The sequence below is a fragment of the Xyrauchen texanus genome, chromosome 33 (assembly GCF_025860055.1).
Source record: "Xyrauchen texanus isolate HMW12.3.18 chromosome 33, RBS_HiC_50CHRs, whole genome shotgun sequence".
NCBI lineage: Eukaryota > Metazoa > Chordata > Actinopteri > Cypriniformes > Catostomidae > Xyrauchen > Xyrauchen texanus.
In genome coordinates this window covers 17409829-17433790 of record NC_068308.1, presented here as the reverse complement: position 1 = coordinate 17433790, position 23962 = coordinate 17409829, and the positions used below count along the sequence as shown (strand labels likewise).

The 23962-nt window shown below is 37.7% G+C and overlaps 1 protein-coding gene across 1 annotated transcript in view; it reads left to right on the top strand.

The window, feature by feature from the left end:
* Window positions 1-11004, top strand: part of LOC127627052 (probable E3 ubiquitin-protein ligase HECTD2) — a 31882-nt gene extending 20878 nt beyond the window's left edge. The window contains exons 16-21 of the mRNA XM_052103267.1: window positions 1667-1741; window positions 1917-2004; window positions 2125-2231; window positions 8162-8277; window positions 8365-8508; window positions 8636-11004. Of these exons, the coding sequence (XP_051959227.1) occupies window positions 1667-1741; window positions 1917-2004; window positions 2125-2231; window positions 8162-8277; window positions 8365-8508; window positions 8636-8756 (651 nt within the window). The 3' untranslated portion in view covers window positions 8757-11004. The remainder of the gene's footprint in view (window positions 1-1666; window positions 1742-1916; window positions 2005-2124; window positions 2232-8161; window positions 8278-8364; window positions 8509-8635) is intronic.
* Window positions 11005-23962: the final 12958 nt, after the last annotated feature.

The window sequence follows — 23962 nt, the reverse complement described above, 5'->3', positions numbered from 1 at the left end:
TTTTGTGCAATTTTATTAAGCTTAGAAAGATCACAGATAAAGATACATTTTTAACTGTAAAAAATGTAATGATGAATGCAGGTGTAATTTATTTATTTGCTCATTTAAGTTTTATTTTGCATACTTAAAGGGATAGTTCACCCCCAAATTTAAATTCTTTCATCATTTACTCACCCTCATGCCATCCCAGATGTGTATGATTTTTTTTTTTCTTCTGATGAACACAAACAAAGATTTTTTGAAGAATATTTCAGATCTGTAGGTCCATGAATGGGCACCAAAAATAAAAAAACAAAAACAAATTATGTCAAAAGGACATAAAAGCAGCATAAAAGTCATCCAGATGACTCCAGTTGTTAAATCTACAGTATATCTTGTGAAGTGTTACGATAGGTGTGGGTGAGAAACAGATCAATATTTAAGTCCTTTTTTACTATAAATCTCCACATTTGCTTTCTTCAGTTTTTGCCGATTAACATTTTTTGTGCATATCGCCACATACTGAGCAGGGAGGAGAATTTATACAAAAAATGTATACATACTTAAATATTGATCTGTTTCTCACCCACACTTATCATATCACTTCTGAATATATAGATTTAACCACTGGAGTCTTATGGATTACCTTTATGTGCATTTTGAAAACACATTAATTTGCATTGTATGGACTTATAGAGCTAAAATGTTCTTCTAAACATCTTTGTTTGTGTTCTACAGGAGAAAGTAAGTCATGCATATCTGGGATGTTATGAGGGTGAGTAAATGATGAAAGAATTTTAATTTTTTGTTGAACTCTTCCTTATGTGCATATTCCAAAATCTTTTCAGCAGAGGGCGCCCAATATTAGCTATTACCTCTGCAGGAACTCTGCCATAAGAAAGACTATATGTATGCTGAAATATAATGTTCATTAGGTTGAGCGTATCTTTGAAATAAGTCTTCATCTTGTTAAGATCAGCTTTGTTGTTTATTTCCCTTCGTTGTCGTGTTACTGTAGATTCTGATTTTAATGAGCCAAATATTCTGTTCTAACAGTCTTTGGCTTCCTCTAAACTTACATAACAGCCTCTGGACATTTTTAGATTTCTTGTTTCAAACTTTTTCCAAAGGTAATGTGGATGTGGTAGCTCTAAGCTACTTTCTTAAATTTATAAAAAGAAAAAATCAAGGTTTCCACAACCTGCGTCAAACAGCACAGACATTTCTTTCAAATCTCATCTGCTATTATTTCAGCAGAAGCACAAATATTTGCACTAAAATGAAATGCTGTCTGTAAAGTGCAGCCCTATATCATAAAACAGTGGTAAGTCAGTAGATGTTTATTTACATATCTTGGGACACTAGAAACCTACTTGAGGGATTGGGGTTGAAAAGTCTGAGGCCACAAGTAAAAATGCTTCTATTTTCATATTTCTAATTTAGATATTTTTTTTTATTACTAATTATGTTGCACAGCCACATAATTTGTTAAACATTCACTTTAATTTGGGTTAATTAGTGGTCTAGAAATTGTGCAGGATCTAAAATATGACTTAAATTTTTACATTATAAAGTTTCTTTGTTCAAAATCATTCAAAAGTGTTGCCCTAATTAGAAATGTATATTATGCAGTATAAACAAAGCTAGAAATAGCTGTCAAATGATAACACTTCTGTGTACTTTTCAGGACCTTGCTCATGGACTTGGGGAGCTCCTTAGTTATGAAGAAAATGTTGAAGAGGACTTCTTTACCACCTTTCAGGTGTGTGGCGTTCTCAGACTACCTTCTACACTCAACTTGACCTATACAGTGTTTGCCCTTATAGATTTCTCGCTCATTCTATATTATCTTGTAAATAAGGTTTGTCTGATTGAACTAGAAGATAAATCTTGCAGAGGGTGGAAGCTGAGGTCATTTCTGGGAGTTTTGCTTCTAGGTTTTTCAGGAAGAACTTGGAGTGGTCAAGTCATATAACCTGAAACCAGGAGGTGACAAGATTCCTGTTACCAACCTAAACAGAAAAGGTGAGCATGAGTCACAGTTAAAATAAAGTTATGTGCATGACTGGACTTTCCTATTCAACATGAATTGCCTCATTGTCTTATTCTCACTTCTGAAAGATCAATCTGTTTGTCCCTGCACAGAATACGTTCAGCTCTACATTGATTTCCTGCTGAATAAGTCCATCTACAGGCAGTTTGCAGCTTTTTATCATGGTTTTCACAGTGTATGTGCCTCCAATGCCCTGATGGTGAGTTATAGTTTTTGATCCACTCGCAATGACAAAATCTTCATTGAACTGGTTGGTTGCAAGGGAGTTGCCAATTTGTAAGGCTGTTGGCAAGCAGTTGCTAGAGTATACTGGATGGTTGCTAGGCTGTTGCCCTTTTCAATGGAAGTCTATGGGATTTTAAATATATTTTAAAATGAATTAAAACTTAATTTAATAGAATGGCTGTTGTTAATTACTCATTTCAAAGCTTAAAAAGAGCACCGTAAAGGGTCTGTGACAAGGAGGAGGGTGAGGGGCGAGGGAAAGTGCAAGGGGGAGAGACAGAGAGTGCCTCGTGGCAGACAGCAGCGGTTCCTCCGCAACTCAGCAGACTGCAGCGGGCCCTCTGTCTCCTGGCAACTGGCAACTGCTCCTCCGCCCTCAGGCGAATTGCAGCGACAGCGTGGTCTTCCTCTTTTTCGGTTTCGGCACCAGTGTAATGAAGTTCTTACCACCATCATCCCCATGCCAAAGAAGTCTTCAGTGTCCTGCCTCAACGACTACCGTCCCGTCGCACTTACACCCATCATCATGAAGTGCTTCGAGAGGCTCGTCATGAGGCAGATTAAGACCCAGCTGCCCCCCTCACTAGACCCACTGCAGTTTGCGTATCGTTCAAACTGTTCAACGGACGATGCCATCACCACAACCCTCCATCTGGCCCTCACCCACCTAGACAATAAGGACTCATACGTTCGAATGCTGTTCATAGATTTCAGCTCAGCATTCAACACAGTCATTCCCCAGCACCTGATTGGAAAGCTGAACCTGCTGGGCCTGGACACCTCCCTCTGCAACTGGATCCTGGACTTCCTGACTGGGAGACCTCAGTCAGTCCGGATCGGGAACAGCATCTCCACCACCACCACACTGAGCACTGGGGCCCCCCACGGCTGTGTGCTCAGTCCACTGCTGTTCACTCTGCTGACTCACGACTGTGCAGCAATGCACAGCTCGAATCACATCATCAAGTTCGCCGATGACACGACCGTGGTGGGTCTCATCAGCAAGAACAACGAGTCAGCATACAGAGAGGAGGTGCAGCGGCTGACGAACTGGTGTAGAGCCAACAACCTGTCCCTGAATGTCAACAAAACAAAAGAGATGGTTGTTGACTTTAGGAGAGCACAAGGTGAACACACTCCGCTGAACATCGACGGCTCCTCTGTGGAGATCGTCAAAAGCACCAAATTCCTTGGTGTTCACTTGGTGAGAACCTCACCTGGTCCCTCAACACCAGCTCTATCACCAAGAAAGCCCAGCAGCGTCTCTACTTTCTTCAAAGGCTGAGGAAAGCACATCTCCCAACCCCCATCCTCACTACATTCTATAGAGGGACTATTGAGAGCATCCTGAGCAGCTGCATCACTGCCTGGTTTGGGACTTGCACCGTTTCGGACCGCAAAGCCCTGCAGAGGATAGTGAGGACAGCTGAGAAGATCATTGGGGTCTCTCTTCCCTCCATCAAAGACATTTACAAAAAACACTGTATCCATAGAAGCAACCAGCATTGTGGACTGACCCCACACACCCCTCACACAAACTCTTTACCCTCCTCCCGTCTGGCAAGAGGTACCGAAGCATTCGGGCCCTCACGGCCAGACTGTGTAACAGCTTCTTCCCCAAGCCATCAGACTCCTCAATACTCAGAGACTGGTTTGACACACACGTGTCCTGAGTTGCACTTTAATTACTGTCACTTTATAACTGTCTGCTACCTCAATAACTGCTATGTGCATAGAATATTATCTCATAGTATGTTATGTTTACATTTTTAGAAACTGTCATCTTTTTGCACTACTGAGTACTGGTCGGCACTGTCTATTGTCCTGTTCATTGTCAGTAATTTGTTGTACTGTCCTGTACTTTTGCACATGTTTGCGTACACTTATATAGGTATATATAGGTAGTTTATAGGTATTTTATTTGTGTGTAGTCTCATGTGGTCCTATGTTGGTTCTTTGTTGTTTTTATGTAGCACCATGGTCCTGGAGGAACGTTGTCTCGTTTTGCTGTGTACTGTACTAACTGTATATGGTTGAAACGACAATAAAAACCACTTGACTTGACTTGACTTGACTTGACTTACGATGGGCAAGGAGGAGGCGGGAACCATCTGAACAGTCAAAGTAAAACTTAAATAACAAACTGAACTCAAACATAACATAAACTGCAAATAGAGTTAAAACGGTGTGAGATTATCACGGTACGATAACCGTCTCAGAAAATATCATGGTTTCAAGGTATTATGGTATACGGTATTACACGATTATTATTATCAGTTACAATGATCCTTAAAGGAGTGAAAACAGAAGGTTTTTGCTGAGAAAATGTTTTATTATAATTTAAACTTTTATTATAATTCAAAATTCTCCCTTTTGAAAATATATAAAATAAATAAATAAATAAAAAGTTTACAGAATTATAATAATAAACCAAATTATAAACATGTTAAAAATAGCATGTAACTATAACATGTTATATAACTAATGTTAGTTTACATGTTAGCATAGCATGTTAAATGAACTACTAAATAGAAAAATAGCATCAACTGTGTGAGCTTTAAAGTACATTGGACATCAAGCGGCGACCCACCATAGTAAAACCGTAACCTGTATTTAATGTATCCTGGGTCGCATTTCCTTTTATGTTGCATAGTTTTGTTCATGGTTTTCAAGTACAAGGACATGCATCAAGTGACATTATTTTTGTTGTTGACGTCAACAACAAAAGCGACAGGAAATTTTCTCTCCCCCTGTTTAAAAGTTGAAGAGCATTTTTACTTATATGAGCTCATTATTATCCCGTTAGTTTCCTAATTTCAAACATACTTTAAACAGAACATACAGTATCTCACATAAGTGAGTACACCCCTCACAGTTTTGTAAATATTTGATTATAACTTTTCATGTGACAACACTGAAGAAATGACACTTTGCTACAATGTAAAGTAGTTAGTGTACAGCTTGTATAACAGTGTAAATTTGCTGTCCCCTCAAAATAACTCAACACACAGCCATTAATGTCTAAACCGCTGGCAACAAAAGTGAGTACACCCCTAAGTGAAAATGTCCAAATCGGGACCAATTCGCCATTTTCCCTCTCCAGTGTCATGTGACTCGTTAGTGTTACAAGGTCTCAGGTGTGAATGGGGAGCAGGTGTGTTAATACTGGTCAATGTTTTGTCTGAGAAATGTAACAAGTATGACAGATTGTAATAGTGATGTTTGTCTAAGCATTTTGGAAGCAAGTGAGTAGAAAATCAGTGTAAACAGCAAGTAAACAGCTCGACAATTTCTAACAGTTGCAGCCCTAAAGTAACTTTCGGACAGAGAGAGTTTCACAGGCAAGGGAAAGGGCAGGGTCTGTGGGCCGTTTTGTTTGTGTTTGTGAAGGCTGCATTTGTGTATAGTCTGTCCCTTCCCCCTCTGTTGGCAGGCTGCCTTGTAACTGGGCCTTCTTTGTTCAAAATCCATGCCATAACGAGGCTCTTCAGCTACTGACTAGGAGAAAACGCCGAGATTTAATACATAGAGGTCCTCAGAAAATTGCAAGTCTCTTGCTCTGCTTAGCATGACAATTAGATTCTAAATAAAGATATTGTTGTCTTGCAGACTTTGCACAGCTCATGATGAGTATGTCACTTTACATCCTCATCCATTGTTTAAACACAGACAAAGCTGAGTCAAATAACATAGTTTATGGGACTTAATGAATCTTATCTTTTTAAGGAATTAGTTCACTCAAAAGGGAAAATTCTGTCATTATTTACTTAGCCTCAGGTTGGGTCATGCTATTTTTCATTGAAACACAAAAGAAGTGAAGAATCTTCATGCAGGTCTTTTCACTACAACAGAAGTTCATAGTGGCGATGTCTGTGAAGTTCCAAATATCACAAAAAACAAAAAAGATCCTCTGAATGGCTTTAGAAGACTTGAAATATAGTGCAATAGTTACAGTATATGGATTACTTTTATGGACTTTACCGCTGCTGCATACCGACGCAACTGTCGTTATGTGGAAAAGACCTGCATAGAGATTTTTCAAAATTTATATTTTTGTGTTCCCTGGAAAAAAATAAGAGCATTTGTGTTTGGAACCACATGGGGGTGAGTAAATAATGGCAGAATTTTCATTTTTGGGTGAACTATTCCTTTAATGCCAAACTTCACTGTTTTATTGCTTTAACGTTGGGGAAAATTTTACTATTGTGATTTTGAAAAACAAAATATACACAGTTCAGTATCAGCAGAAGACAGAAGTTGAAGAACTTTAATGTTACTTTTTACATATCTTGACATTAGTTGAAATACCTTGCTGTTTGCAGTTTAGTTTTTTAATGGTTCTTGATTAACATTCCTGTGTTTTTTTAGCACAGGCTAAGGGTGTATACAGTATTTCAAATTGTGTTACTGTAATAGTCCACATAAGCAACCACAATTACTAATCTTGTTTTTTTTTTTTTCTTACAAAACTTTATAAGAATTACAGTAGAAACCTGACATGGTTGAAAGAATGGTCAGTGTGATTGTGATCATTGTTTAATGCTGCTCGCCATACACCAGGAAATATCTAAAATTGGAATTCTGTTTGTCTCCCTGATGATCCAGTCTTGATTTTCACTTCCCAATATGGTGATATCTAAGACTGCTCTCTTAATCAAAATACATGTGAAGAAAAAAGAACGGCAGTGATTTTCATCTGACCATTTTAAGGAACTTTCAGGCTCTGAGTCATTCGTCATGTTGATTAAATGGTGCCATGGTGGTGAAAAGAGATAAATACGGCTGGATTCCAGTGGTCAGGATCAATTTTAGATCCTCCTCCCTGTCTTTGGTGGTTATGCAACATTTGACTGTGTCCCTGGCTGCTTATGTGAGAGGCTTGGTAACGACAATATCTCACTCACTGTTTCTGGTGTGGTGTAAAACAGGGAGGGGCAGGTGGGGTGTTAGGGCAAAGGAAGCACGTGGCAGGTCAGTTTGGTTCATAACTACCTATTTGGCAGGCTTATAGACCTATCTTTTTCTTTCTGACTGTCACACACACTGTCTGTCTCTTTCTCTACATACTGCAAAGCGTAGGTGTAGGTGTACGTGTGGCACTCAGGGGGTGTGGCAAATTTTTGATTTTGATAAGATGGTAGCTTGAGCTTAAAAGTGCTGATGGCAGGTGCACACAAACAAACAATGGAGTCCATTTTAAATAAGGAATCAGAAATGTGTGGTAATATAAAACCTGACAAGCACAAATGCAAAACAGACAATATTTACTGCAAAACACTCATAATTTCATTTAATGCATTAAAGGGATAGTTCTCCCAAAAATATTGTATATCATTATTTACTCACTCACTTTTCATTCGGAACTTTTCCTATGCAGAAAAAAAGACATTTTGAGGAATGTACTGGTTGCTCTTTTCCGTGCTATTACAATGAATAGGGACTGGAGCTTTTAAAGTCTCAAAAAGAGTTCAAAAGCACACACACACAAAGTAGAAAGTAGTCCATATCCATTTTTGTGCCATATACCAAGTCCTCTGAAGCCATATGACTTTGTGTGGGGAACAGACTGAAATTTTAGTTATTATTCACTAAAAATCTTGACATCCATCCTAAATCCTAGGCAGTTCTGAAAGAATGGGTCTGATTCGACTCACCTTTGTATTGAATCAAGGAAAAAAAGTCATACTGGTTTGGAATGGCATGGGAGTGAGTATATAATGACAGAATTGTAATATTAGGTGAACTGTCCCTTTAAGTCATTATATTTTAATATGCAGATCTGACTGCTGCTTCTGTATAATGTTTTTTTATTTTTTTTTATGCATCTAACAACCATGGCAGCACTTTATCTTACAACCATGGCGGCACTGTAAGGACTCATTCATCTTTGTCATTTCACTGTAGCTCTTGAGGCCAGAGGAGGTTGAGATCCTGGTTTGTGGAAGTCCTAATCTAGACATGAGCTCTCTGCAGCGAGTGGTACAGTATGAGGGCTACAGCAAGACTGACCCCACCATCCGGTACATGTTCTGTTTACAATATTTAATGGTCCTACTCTCATATGAATACAATCAGTGGGAGTGTTATTGTATTGTCTGGCATTGCAGGGCCTTCTGGGATGTGGTCCTTGCCTTTCCTTTGGAATTACAGAAGAAACTTCTCCACTTTACAACAGGAAGTGACCGTGTTCCTGTGGGAGGAATGGCTGACCTTAACTTCAAGATCTCCAAGATTGATGTATCCACTGACTGGTAATCATCAACCTGGATGATTCAAACAAAATGAGTGTGCATGCATGAGTATTTTCATTAGCCTCTGTGAGCATGTTTATTTTCTGTTGTCTTCAGATTAATCACTTTTTCTGTGTTGTCTTTACAGGCTGCCAGTGTCGCACACATGCTTCAACCAGATCTGTCTACCTCCGTACAAGAGCAAGAAAGAACTAAGGCAAAAGTTAACAATTGCCATTTCAAATGCAGAAGGCTTTGGATTGGAGTAGATTACAGTTGTCTCAACATCAGGCTGATTTCATGAAAATTATATTAAGTGGCTCCTTATGCGTATTGCAGCAGTTCTGAAGTGAAATGTCTACTGAGTGGCGCTAAAAGCGAGTTTTCCCCAAACAGGTTTTGAAGGTTTATGCTCGTATTAAGTTTTAAATCAACAAAATCTAAACCATTAACTTAAACCTAGATGATAGTGTTATAAAAAGCAAATGTGACATGAAAGAAGAAATGCTTAAGCAACCATGTCAATTTGTGGTGCTTCTATGACACTTTTGGCCATCGTGTTGAGTCACATGCTCTTCAGGACTCATTCTCTGCTACTTTACATCGCTGAACAAACGTGTAAATGTAGTTGTTCATGTAATGCAAACATTAAAATGTATCGCCTATCAAGTCATGCACTATAGTAAAATGTGTTGATGTCATAAGATAGCATTGTGTGAGGAACAGGGTGAAAGTAGCTGTTTATCATTTCACTAGGAACCTGCCTTGATATGTACAATGAGCCACAGTAAAATCATTTAGCAAAACTGTAGCAATAAAGACCAAGTTGCTCTGTAGATATTAGGGTTCCGCACAATTAAGAAATGAATTTGCATTGAGGTTGCAAACAGGATGGAGAATTTTAATTTGAACTTGAATTTTTTAATTAAAATGTAATTTAAAGAAATTCAAGTAACTGCCATAAGTGTTATTTTTTAATAATAAATGTAAATTTTTATGTATCCATTTTTTTAAATTCTTTATGTAAATTATCTTTCCCCAGAATGCCATTATTGCCTGTGTTGAATTTCTTTGAATTGCAATTCAGTATCCCAATTCAACGTCCTTTGGTCAGTTCAGTTCAACCTCTCATGAACTGATATGATAACCCAAGTTCTCAGTATGTGTTTGGTGAAAGACATTTTAAAATGTGTTAACCATATCAGGTAAGCATGCGGGTTACGCACAGCAATAAATATGTAAGCTCTAGATGTAAAGTTTCAGAAGTAGCCAATCAAAATGATTGTGTTGCATTGTGGATTGTGTGAACTGTGTTGTATTTTTTTGGTGAACCAGGATTCTATGAGGAATCCAGTTAAGCTGTTTGTAGTCATTTGGACTCATCATTGTTGACTGCTTTGTCTGAGTGAAGGACCAAACATTTAATGTTGTATTAGAATAGTTGGACTAAATGAATAATATAGAATGATGATCATAGAATTAATTTTAACTGCATATTGCTGACATATGAAATTAAAACTAAAATGTTAAGGATTTTATCTTTAACATGAGCCTGGTTTTATGTCCCATGCACCCCTATTTAAATGGTGGTGTAAGTAGGTCAGTAAGGGGCTTGGTCTCAGCTAAAATAGCTGAGTAAACAGTCTGTCAAACAAGCCCTGCATTCTTAAAGAAACAGCACTCTGTCTCTCGTGTTACAAGAGCCCCCAGTTAATAAAAGCTTCTGTGTGAAAAGTTACCGAACACAAAGCATGTATTCCATTTCTGGTTAAGGTAGCTGTTAATACATTTGAGAATTAGATGTTTGTTCCTGAGCTGAAACATTGCAGTTTTGTTGAGGATAGTTTGGTAGTCATTGACAATCCTTTCTGTACTGCCTCTCTTGGGCATGAAGGGAATATTGCTAAAGTGATTGTTGTAAATTATTTTTATGTGTCAGTGAATGTTGTCATGTTTGACAGACTGGTAGGCAGCAGTATTAGACAAAACAAACAATTAAAGATTTATTTATTTTACGACTCATGCTCTGTCTTGTGATAGCATTATGAACTAATCTTCAAGGTTCTTTGGTCATTCTTGCCTTCTAGCTTGGCTTCTGTTGATTTCTGCCTTATCATTGGTCACTGCCAGGAGGGTTGGATTATGTTATCTGATTTTTATTGGACTCATGCAGTGGCTTCAATTGTATTTATCTCATCTGTGAACCTGAATCACTCCAGTGTTCATGCTATTGTTTTATGTTCTTTAATGACTGAATACAAATGTATTTACCATGTATTTATTTCAAATTTGCTCATTTTTTAAATGAATAAAGTTATACAGTACAGTGTTTTTGTTACGCACCAGAGCATTTATCCCATGGACTACAATAATTGTTTTAAAGCTTAAGGTTATTGCCAAATCCTGAGTGGAATTTGAGCCACTTTAAAAGTCATTAGAAGAATCTGAAGGTCAAATGAATAGCTGCAGATAGCACAACTTGAGTCCGGCTACATTTTACCTCTTTATGTTTAAACATCTAGGATTGAATTTGAGAATAAACTAATTGTTTTTGCTGTTATAATGTGTGCTATTTCACAGGTGTCTGCATATAAAATTGTAATCGCATGACTCAAAATGAAATAGTAGATGACATAAAATACTTTTGGGAAGTTGATATGTCCAGAGGTGTGACTTGCTATATTCCATCACTTACTATTTTTTACAGAATCATGTTAAATAATTATGCAGTTTTTTATGACAATTTTAACCAAGAAACTATATGGAATATTTGTAATATTACTTTTAAACATGCATTTTTCATACTGCAGGACCATTTAAAATGAACTAGTGGCAATTGCACCTAAAACATACAATTTCCCTTTTAAATTTATGTACATTTTAATTTAAAATCTTTCTGTTGCTTGAAGGGAAACTTCTCTTATTATGGACCCTAATAATGCCATCCCAGATGTGTATGACTTTCTTATGCTAAACCCAAATATTTTTAGAAGAATATTTCAGCACTGAAGGTCCATACAATGCAAGTGAATGGTGACCAGACTTTTGAAGCTCCAGAAAAACATAAAAGTAATCTATAAGACTCCTATAGTTAAATCCATATATTCAGAAACTATCTGAATATGGGTGAGAAACAGATCAATATTTAAATCCTTTTTACTAACAATCTCCACTTTATCTTTCACAATTTGCTTTCTTCGTACATATTACCACCTATTGGGCAGGAAGAAAATTTAGTAAAAACTGACTTAAATATTTATGTTTCTTGTCCACACCTACTGTATCATATTGCTTCAGAAGACAGATTAACCACTGGAGTCATATGGATTACTTTAAAGCCGCATTTAATCGCATTTTGTAGCTTCACATTTTTGGCACCCATTCAGTTGCATTGTGAGGACCTACAGAGCTGAAATATTCTTCCAAAAATCTTAATTTGTGTTCAGCAGAAGGAAGAATCTGGGATGCCATGAGGGTGAGTAAATGATGAGCGAATGTTCATTTATGGGTGAACTATCAGTTTAACACTCAGAGACCCAGTGTAGCAAAATTGCAACGTTTGTTTACAACAATAAATCAATACTTACATTTTATTAATAATGGTCAAATAACTAAACTAAACATAACAGTTCAGTATCTGACACTTTGAACTGTATCACAAGTACAGTTTTGGTGGGCAAAAATGCATATTGAATGTGCAGAATGCTAAAGTCACACAATAGTCCCCTCAAAGCAAATGTGTTTAGAAATGAACACTTTCCCGTAGATTGCCTGAAATGGCACTTGTTTCACAAAACCAGAGCAGATCATAGAATTGGGTCACAGGTCAAAATCCATGTCCCTGTGTAAAGAATGTCCAAAATCTATTCATACTGCCTAAAGAACATACTGTTTTACCGGCCGAGAAGTGCATCCTTCATCGAATACAGTACATTCTGGCAGTGTCTCGTTTCAAAGGTTGTGTGCTCCAGAGGTCGCATTTGTCGGCCGCATGTCATCGAGGCTGTCTCATTTCAGAAAAGCGAGTAGGACACTCTGAATGCAGCCTTCTTTCATGGGAATTCGGAGGATGCATGAGGTGTGTCCTTTGTTGGCACTCACAACCCACAATTCTTTGCTTCAATGGAAACGTACAATTTTTCTTTAAAAAATTTAAAGCAGATTTACCTGAAAATTTGATATTCAAATGTTATTGTTATATGTTATTTCCCAAGTTGAACTACCTCAGAAGATGGAAGTAAAATATGTAATATGTAAAATTATTATAATAAAGTAAAATAAAGTATGAAGTAAACATAAAAGTACAGCCGCAAAATCCATATTCTTTTTTCTCTAAACGTTATAACTCTCCTAAAGTTCTCCCTTCTCACCCAGAGCACTCGTGAAGATTGAGAGCGATGGGTGCTGTTGTCACCGGTCCTACTCGATTCAAACTGGCAATCCACAGTATGGGAGTCGGACATGCTAGCAAGGAGGTTATAAAAGCCATGTTCTCTAGCCTCAGTCACTAGTTCATCTCTTAAGGCCTGGAGAGTAAGGTTTACACACTGCACAGCTACGTACCAGCAGGCTAGCGTTACACTGTCATAGCAACCATGATACGATCTGTTTCGGTTTGTCCTACAAAGACCGACTCGTTTAAACAAAGCTAGTCTTGCATAGCCAGAACTGTGATTACGTCATAGGTCCGGGTTCTATAGCCATTTCAGTTGGCCATGAACTGCGCATTTAGACAGGAAAAGCCTGACATGTAATGCAAACAATCAGAGTCATTGTCACAGTTTTGTCATTACGGCTGTTTAGGTGCAGGGTTTATGGAGATGTATCATTCCATAATAAAAGGCAGACATGGAGAAAATATTATTTATATAATAGCGCGTGAGTCTTCGTGAATCTCCATGAAAAGATTTGATGCCAGAAACCTGGCAAACTTGGGCAAATTCTGTGATTATTTCGTCCTCGAAAGTGCTCATTCTATCAGCGCGGAACCTTGTGAACACAACTCGGCTTCAAGGCGGACTTATAAAACGTCTTCTCACAAATGTTCCATCAAACCAGACAATCATATGTGCGCTGAGTTGATCAAGAAAGCATTTTCCAGTTTTGCGTGCTCTCAACATCAGCTGGTTAGTACACAGAATGTGGGCAGTCCGTGGGTGTGCAGTCTGAGGCTGGGGCTAAAACAAAGCTAATTCAAAGTTGAGGATGCTCGGTATACCACTGCATACAGAGTGTGCATCCTACCTAGCACCAGCCTTTGAAACAAGACACAGCCACTAGCTACCGCTAAACCAGAACTTCAAAGACAACATATTCAAGATGGCTGCATGCTAGTATTAATGGCGCATAAGGTGAAAACAAAAATAACATTAGAAAATAATAAACCATGAGATAGCAAAATAACATTAGAAAGGAATGCAAAAATGAGATAACTGTTGAGACTATCGCTGAAACACATATGGCATCCAGCATATCTATGTCGGGTCTAGTGTTTTGCTCTGTAAATCCTAGTGAGTTCACTGCACAGCTGCTGTTGTCTAATGGTGCACCAGCCTGCGTTTTAGGGCTGTATTTGTTTTAGCACCAGACACTTTCTGGGCAAAGATTTGAGAGTTAAAGGGATATTTATATAAAAAATAAAAAAAAAATACAATGTGTCACCCTCATGTTGTTCCAAAACCTGTATGACTTTCTTTATTCTGTGGAACATAAAAGGCGATGTTTCCAGAATGTTAGTCTGTCATCGTCTGTTACAAACAATGCAATGAATGAAATTCGGACTAACTTCTCCTTTTGTGTTCCATGAAATATAGAAAGTCATATGGGTTAAGAACATCATTGGGGTGAGTAAATTATAACAGAATTTTCATTTTTGGGTGAACTCTCCCTTTAAGGGGCCACACAGGCAGGCCTCAGGCCAATCTTCAGTTCAACTAAGTTCAACAGCATTTCAGATCAGAGGGCTCCAACTGTCTTCACCTAAAGGTGAGAGCAGGTGAACAAAACAACTCCTGAAATTTGATCGAGATTTTACAGAAGTCAAGGGCAGCCATTTCTAAGACCTTATCAGAGTTTGCCGATTTAGGTTGACAGGTCATCACATCACGAATCTAAATTGTGGGTAAGAATATAACTTCCCAGCATATTCCAGAAATCTATTGTATGTGGGGCCTGGCTTTTGTCCAGACTGGTTTGATGAGCTGACAGTCAAGGGGGAAATAGGTCCCCATAGTGTAGAGCTGAGGGGTGGGATGGGCAGGTGACAAGTTGGGTTAACAGGTGTTCTCTGTGTGCCTTTGCTGTGTGTGGTGAGTTGTTAAAAAAGGTGAACTGACATGTTTCAACCAAGGTCACAGACAGCAAGTGTGTATACCTTAACTTGCCCCTTAGAACAGTAATTCCCAACCGGGGTAGGCCTATGTAAGCTGGTTCCAGGTGTCCGTGAAAATAATTGAATCTTGCTATATTGAACCTACTAAAATCACATGTATGGCTTAAAATAAAAATAATAAGGATTAGGGATGGGTCAAAATATCGATTTTCCAATTAATCAAGACCTTCATTTGAAAAATCAGTCTTTTACTTTATGCGAAGTTTGGCACTGAAATATTTACACTGCATTTTGAGAGTAAAAGTTTGATTTGCCTCGCTCCGTGTAATGTGTCCAAACATGAGATTCACATAATTCATTTGTTATGAATATTCTCTTTTGAAAGCCATTCTGTTCTTTACAGTTTTACAAAAACAACAAAAAAGAAACGTGCATGTTATATCTCATTAATATGTGCTCAATGGCTGAACTGCAGGTAGTCTTAAAGAGACAGTACCTTTAAGCTTTTGTTCTACACATCCATGTAAAGACTTGTAAATAATACAAATTATGCATGTAAACAATAAACATGTAAAAAAAAACATATGTATGCAATATAATACACATGCAATTTCATGACATAATTTTTATTTCTAAAAAGCTACAATGTGACTATAATAATGAAAAACATTGTGATAAAATAAAATTTGTAAAATTAATAATGTGTAATGTAACAAGTTAGAAGATCCACTGTATTATTAACAGCATTAGCTGAAAGAGAATATCTTTCATATGTAAACACAATGACTAAACCAATCGCGTCTGTTGAAGCTATGCGACGCAACGGCTTGAGGAGGTCAACACCGGATGCATCGACACAAACGTTCTAAACCGTGTTGTTGGCAGTTGTAGTGCCAGCAAGTGCAGTGCAAAATGGAACTAGTTACCTGTTTTCTTTTGGTGCGAGGAAATTGGTGCTTCTAGTGTAGACAGCATCATTGATTACAGTAAAGGTTTCATTGCTCATGATACGACCGTTGTAGACGGGGTGTAACTGATCAATACGGGAAATGTTATACTCAGCCCTAAGGAGTATTTATAAAGGTATGTCAATAAATAAAACCAACACTTATCAACATTAATGATAAGTGTTACATTTTATTTAGGCATTGGTACACATCTTTGGTTCAGTCAATGAAGGGGTACTTCAGCCTTACTGATGGTTCTGTGGGGGTACTTATGACAAAACATTTTGAAAAACACTGCTCTTGAATGATTTAAAAGAAAAAATGTTGTAAAAAGCAATAATTTAGATTTACAACAGACTATAACAGCTCTATACTGTTTATTGTGTCTATTTAATTATTTCCCCTAATTTTTAGTGTTGACAGGCATTATCTATTTTGAGCCCCCTTAATAAATGTTTAAAAAGTGTTAAAATCAGGGAAAGTCTTTTTTTTATTATTATTATTATTCACATGGAATTTTGTGTTTTAGCATTGATGAAATTTGAATAAGTTTCAGTTTTTAATCATTAAAATAGTCAAAGTATTTCTAATTATTACATTTTTTTTTTAATTCATCAATGTGTCACCACACATTTATCTCAGAGAATGCATCACAACTTCACTGTATTCTTTTATAATATTTTATTGCAAGCTCTATAAATGAGGCAAATAGAATAAATTCAGAAAACAAAACATTTTATGGTCATATTTAATTTATTGAACAAAAGGTTTTAACTTCATTTGAACTCTTAATTTAACTCACATGATGTCTAATGTTGCTAACAAATTGCCCTGTAATATTATATTCTATGGTTAGTTTTGCACAGTATTGCATAAAATGATTTATGTAGATAATATTTCATATGGTAACAGCTTACTTATTCAGATTAAAAATATATTTTAATAAATGGATCAATTAAATTGTTTGATGTGAAATAATGTATATTTTATATGGTTAGAAAAATATGCCCTATAAAATATGCCATCTTAAAGGTACAAATGCCCCTGAAAAACAACCCCTGGCAACAAATGATGGCCCTTACTGGGAAAGTTAATTAATGAACAGTGCTGGGGAGATTACTTCTCAGTTATTATCTGGTACATATTACAAATTACATGAATAAAATTGTAGTCAGTAACATAAATCTCTTGGATTACATTTTAAAGTAAAATAATCGGATTGTTTTCAAATTACTTTTGGATTACTGTTTTGTCGATAAAATGTATGTCATATTAATTTGAGTAGGATAAGATTGTACTATTTTGACAGTGTTGGCGAATGCATAAATGGATCAAAATATGAAAATTGCTAAGAGGTTTTTGTGTTTACACACTATTTGTCTGTTTCTGAGTGAAATAAAATGGCACTTAAAATGTTCTTACTCTGGCAATTTTTTATTACAAATGCCATCCATGTGTGATAACAGATTAGACCAGTTATATTTGTGAATCATCGAAAACTGTCACAAAAGCACATTAATGTCCATTTGTTAAACTGAGTTAAAAAGCAATTCACAAAACAAAAACTAACATCACCTCAATAAGATTTACTGCACTACAGGGATCAATAAATTAGACACATATAATCATGTAATCCATGAAAAAGTAGCTGCAGAGTATTTTCAAATGTAATTTAATCTGCTAACATGTCCTTGATTTGTGTAATCTGATAACATAATACAAATTACATGTAATCTGTTTCTACCCAGCACTGTTTATGACACAGCAGGGTTCAAACTACAGAGATCCAAGGCAAGACATGTACGTCCAGTGTGCACAACATTGTACTGATCAAACCCAGTAAAGTACATCTGTTTGACATTGAATGAAAACAGCAGTCTCTCTTTCATTGCCTTTCAACAGCGCAGCTGAAATGCATAGATTGATTTTCCATGACAACAGTGCATTGATCAAATAGCAGATTCTGTGATGACTTTATCTTTAGCTTTTAATCAAAAAGCATTAATCAAGCTCAACTGCCCTCTTATTTTTTTTAAATAATCCTCACCATTACAGGTTTATTCACTGCCTCTGAGGTGTGAAATACTGCTGACATTCCTGCTTTAAATAACCAGCACTGCTTTGCGCAGGCAGAGCTTTGACTGCAGTACTACAAGAGGGCTTGTTAGGCATCCCAAAATACAGTGTCCTGCATACTATAAACTGCAATATTTACATGGCCTTCTCTAGCATCAGGCATCAACACATGCTGCACAAGCATTAGCCATGATTTCACATGATTATAGATGTGATCACAGATGCATTTCAATAGAAAGTCATGCATGAACTGTGAATTGCATTCCTTCAAAGCAATGTCCTATACAAAACATCTTTGTCATTTGCCTGTGGCAAGGATGGGATTTTGAACATATTTCCTGCTCATGTGGAAGTTGTGCCAAAGGTTTTATATTATGGTTGAATAAAAAAAGCAAGATATTGAAAGAAGCATTTAGAAAAGATTCTATATGCATTATTGGTTTATACATTATTCTAGCTGATCAATTTTCAGCAGTCGATCAACAAATAGCAATTATTTAGAGTAAAATATGTTGACGTTTTCAGAAGTTACTGTCAAAGTTATATCCGCATTAAAGCTCAGATCTTCAGGAGTGTAATTATCACATTGTCTATTTAATGCACAATAATCACAAGTTAGGAGGAGGAATCACTGTTGACAATGGTGTCACCCCTCATTCATCAGCTCTTTTGAGCTGGGTCCTGCCTCATTGCTGAAGTCAGAGTCAATCATGTACTGATGTTCTGTGATGCAGCAGATTTTTGTCTGTGCCAGCCTCAAGCACTGAGATGCTGTTTCTAAACCCTCCCTAAATTAGTATTTTTCTGTAGCTCTCTCTGTAAACATAGGGAGAGGCTGCCTATCCTGTTTTTTTCTGACAACATGTAGTCAACCTGACAAGTAGTTTTTATAGTCACGATTATTATCACGAATATCTGATCTGTGGAAATGAATACTGCAATCCAGCACAAATTAATGTTTCTACACTAATTCAAACATTTGACTGGAGGTTTGTCACTAAAATGGATAATCATGCCAGGTTTTAGGGTGAAATTGTGTGAGCACAAACTAGTTTGTGTTTTTTTTTTCCCTCTATCCTCTTGGGCCAGCCACCATAGACATAGCGGGGGTCATGTACCCCTAATTTTGTGCCAATTTCATTGTAAGGGGTTTGAGGAACGAGGAAGCAGAGACAGCAAATCCAACTCAAAGGTAATTTTATTCTTCACACAAAAATGTTCGCTTGACTGCGTAATAGTAAAGCTTCATATAAACAGTCAAAATGCTCAATTTCATGGGACTGGCAGCTTCCAACACCCTCGAAGCTTCAGCTGGGCTCTCTCCCCTCACTCTGAGGTCTGGCCCCTTTTATTCCCTTTGTCTCTCACTGTGAACAAAGAAAAAGCAATTACCAGTAATTCATCTCAGGTGAAAACCCTTACTGCTTTCTCTCTCCCCAGACGAACGCTCGACCATGCCCTTGCTTCCACATACCCCCACCACCCAACTCAGTCCAGTTGCGCCCATCTGCGCCCCCGGTCTGTTGACCACCTCAAAATTAAATGGCTGGAGTGCCAGATACCAATGTGTGATCTGGGGTTTGGCATCATTCATGTGGTGGAGCCATTTGAGTTGGGCATGGTCTGAACAGAGGGTGAATGCTCATCCCAACAAATAGTTGCGGAGAGTGAGGACTGCCCACTTGATGACCAAGCACTCCTTCTCTATGGTGCTGTACTCCGTCTCTCTCATAGAGAGCTTCTGACTAATGTACAGCACCGGGCGCTCCTCCCCCTCCACCACTTGGGCCAGTACAGCACCCAGCCCCCTGTCCGATGTGTCCATCTGCAAAGCAAAATGGAGAGAGAAGTTGGGAATGTAGAAGCGGCCTGCCACCAATTGCAGCTTTTACCTGTGTGAATGCTTGTTGGAACGGCTCCCTTCACTGGACCGTGTCTGGAGCTCCCTTTTAGTGAGATCAGTCAGTGGGCTGGTGATTTCCGAATAATTAGGCACAAACCTTCAATAATAGCCAGCCAGCCCTAGGAACTGTCTCCTCTCCTTTTTGGTTGTGGGTCTCAGGCAGGTCGCAATCGCTGCGGTTTTATCAATTTGGGGACGCACCTGAACATGACTCAAGTGGAGCCCCAGATACCTTACCACCACCTGCCTAATTGAGCTCTTTTTCGGGTTTGCTGTGAGCCCCACTCATCGCAGCGATCTCAGAACGTCCCCCAGATGCAGATACCCCAAATAGGCAGTGGCACATGAAGCGTGTGGTCTAAGGACTCTGTCCATAAGACTCTGAAACATAGCCAGGATCCCAAACAAACCGAACAGAAGGGTCCCAAATTGGTGTAAGGTCCCTCATCCCAATTTTACTTCATGATGTCTAACACACCATAAGGCTTACGCCTGTAAGGGGGAGGCCACCCACTGGCCCAACGACCTATTCCAGTGGCATGGCTGAAGGTCTCCTTTGCATTCTGTCTCATTGTGCGCATTAAGTTATTTTGTTCCATTAAAAAACTATATTATTTATTTTATGATCCTTGTTTTTTGTTTTTTTATCTGACAATATAACAGTTTCCAAGGATGTATGAATGTTCCAATCTTAATTATTATTATAAAATTTGTCTTAAAAAGGGTGTGTGGCACACCGGCCTCCGGATATGCTGCTAGATAGTTTTTGCCAGCTGGATCGCGGACCCACTCAGCTGTCCCTTTCGACCACCGGGAGACTAACTGCTCCAGCACCACCAGGTTGATGACATCCTCTGCGTCGATGTCCTGCTGGGCAGAGGCCTCGCTGAGCGATGTTCTTCTGGGCTGCAGCCGACCTGCTGCAAGATGGACTTCAGCACCTGAGTAGTCTTGGAGGTTGGCGACCGGAAGCTGTTGTGGCAGAAGATCGGCCGGCCATTTTTCCGGTGGCCATTTCAGAGCTTCGACGGTGTGCTCAAAACGGTCAAGGTAGGCCTCCAGATCATCTTGAGGCCCCATCTATGCAACACATAGGGGTGCACTGATGCCGGGGAAGGGGAGGCCACCCTCTACTGTTGTACTAAGCTCCGCAGCACCCGCCAGTCCTCCTTAATAAATGCCTTGTGTGCAATGGCAAGCCATTTTTGGGCAGCTAAACCCCGCACAGCTATTTTTTGATTACTTTAGTTAGGGTGGGGAACATGCAGTGCAATGCATGTGTTCTTCTTAATCTTTATTCATACACAAGGTGATGAAATAAACTGATGAAAACAAATTAGTAAACTACAACAATGTACTGTAACATTACACCTTTGTTATGCCCCAGCGGGTTAAGTCTGGCCAACTCCGCATTGACTGGACTGGATTGTGACCACCGGATTGTGTTCTTCTGGGCCTGGGAAAAAATACCATGACCTTTTTGGTCCACTCAACACTTCAGAATTCACAGGGGAAATGTTCACAAACAAATCATCTAGTTGTCAAAACATAATGTATGTCACATGTTATGTGGTTTGGCATTTACACATGATCCCCTCCACCAGTGCTATATGCAGAAAGTGTGTAAAGAGAAGAGCAGTGTCTGACATTTGCCCCTTTTGAAAGCCTTTTCCAGCCTGCAGTCCAGAGCCAAAGTCACTTTACCTCCCTTTGTTTTTTGTTTGGTCAAGTTCTTCAGCTTCCTGTGTTTTCATGCTGTATCTCCTGGCTAGGTCACAGTGTCCTTGATTTGCTCAAAGAAACAAAGAAGGGAGGTTTCTGAGGCATGTTTTGTGTTGCAAAATGTAATAAAATACTTTTTTGGGGTGGTTTACAACCACAGCAAATTCTGGAAGAGGTGTGGAAAGTTTTGACCTCTGTGTGCCCTGTCATCTTTGAGTCTGCCAGGTGCTTTTCTTTGGCATAGCTTTACTGGTTTACTTTTTGTAAATACCAGGGTGATAAAGAGGTGTTTGCGATCCTAAAGTAAGGATTTGAAAATCCTCTGTGGAGCGTGCCACTAAAAAGACAAGAATTTAGAAAATACTTTGACTACTGAACTTTTCAATTTCCGTCTCATCTCCAAAAGATTACTGTGGCTCACGATTTTCAAGACCATTTGTTTGTGATGGTAAAAGTATGATCTGTTTTCTATTGAAGCCATACAGTTATTGTTATGAACTCTGGTTGCAAGCTGGAGTATTACTTCCCCACTACACGGAAAATAAATAAAATCATATTAAAGCACTTTGGTAGAATTCCAAGTAGAAATAGAACAACAAAACTGCCCAGAGCATTTCATTGTTTCAGATTATATTTTAGAAGTTCAATTTTATAAAGGTTTCATAAAGGTTTTACAGAGATTCAAAGAGCGAATGATGTTGATATAGGTTGAGTTTAAGGGATTTTCTTTTATCTTTGTGCCTCCATAGTTTGGTTGGTCAGTATTTCTGGTAAGACCAACCGCAAGGTTATTTTAACTACAAATATAGTAAAAAACAAAACAAACAAAACAAACAATAGATACAGATTTTAATTAGATTTCAACCACATAAAGGATCAGAGTGTGTCTTTTATGAATAAAGTATTCACTGAGCTGCTTTTTAAAATGATACTCACATATAGGCCTCAATAAATGCAATCTCAAATCTGTTTACGTGAGGCACAGATGACAAATAGACCAGATTTGGCATATTCTTGTATAGCCTTGAATTGTGCTGGTTTCTTTACACTTGTGTCTCTGACAACGATGAACTATTGAGCACGTAGCCTTCATACTAGTGAGATAAACACTGGCCATGATAATCCCTGTATGTGTCCTACTTAACAGACCCTGCCCACTGTCATGGGTTACATTTTAATCTCTTCCTTTACACAGAGCAGCTGATCTCTTGATTTCTGAATCACAGACTCATTTTGCATGTATAAAACAGCTTAGTGAATAGGTCCAAGATGACATAAATATTTTTTACAGAAATAGTGTCCTGACAGGTCTAAGTTATGTTGATCTAAAGCACTTGATTTATAGTATTCTGTTCTCTGTATCACTGGCAGAGATTTGATTTATATCTTTTACTCCACAATAACCTTTAAAGATTAGAAATCACAGTGTAACAACATTACTGTGGAAAATTCTATTTGATTTAAAAGGACAATACAATAAATGCAAAATACTAATGTAAACTTTCAAAAGTAAAAGTAGTTTTTTTTGCCTTATTTTAGTATCATCTGTGCAACCCAATGGTGTTTTGTCTTATTTCTGTAATATGTTTAATAGCCACAGCTCTTTGACCACTTGTATTATTAAGGTTATCATGACACAGAAATGGTTTTGAATTGAAATAAATATAGCAGAAATGATTAAGTACTTTCTTACTTAAAGTAGAAAACTTTGTCATATTTATATGCAAATATGAGTACAATTCAGAGGTTAAAAAAAAAAATGTACTTGCCTTTTCAAAGCTGGTGTTCTCATCTTTCACCAGGCTTGAATAATTAATGAGATGCATTCATTAGGTTTCACTGTTTGCATGTTTATTTACACCCGTTTTATTGTTGATGTTGCTTTTAAGGTTTGTAACTTCTTGTTTTGTGAAGTCTGACGTAAAAAATTTTTTACTTAAAATTGCTTGTTCATGATCAAAATAATTACCTTTGAATTGTCATCGTGTTTTGCTCACCAAGTGTTCTTATTTCTATTGATGCTAAATGATGTTGTCCTTAACACTGCGTTACATGCATTACGTTTTCCTGTGGAAGGCTTCTGTATGTCCTGTGGTACATTATTAAACACGTATTCATAAAGAAAGTTAAAAATGTGAAATGTTCCAATAAAATGTTAATTTCAGTTAAACTAATTCTACATCAGATTTGTTAGTGAAAGTTACTAAATTACCTGAAATGTTTAAGTTAATTTTGCTCACTCACTTTTATGAATATTGTGTCATGAATTAAGTACATTTTACTTCATTTTATACCATTAAAATGTCCTTACAAAAATGGTGTGCAAAAACTTGCAAAATAAAAATTTAATAAATCTTACTAGTAATTTCTTTCAGTGCAGGTACAAAGCACATTAGTAGTCCAAGCAGGTTGGTTTATTAACATTACATCAGTTAATTAAATATATATTTAGGCATAGAGCAACTGTAAAACACAACAACAGCTGTTGATTTTTTT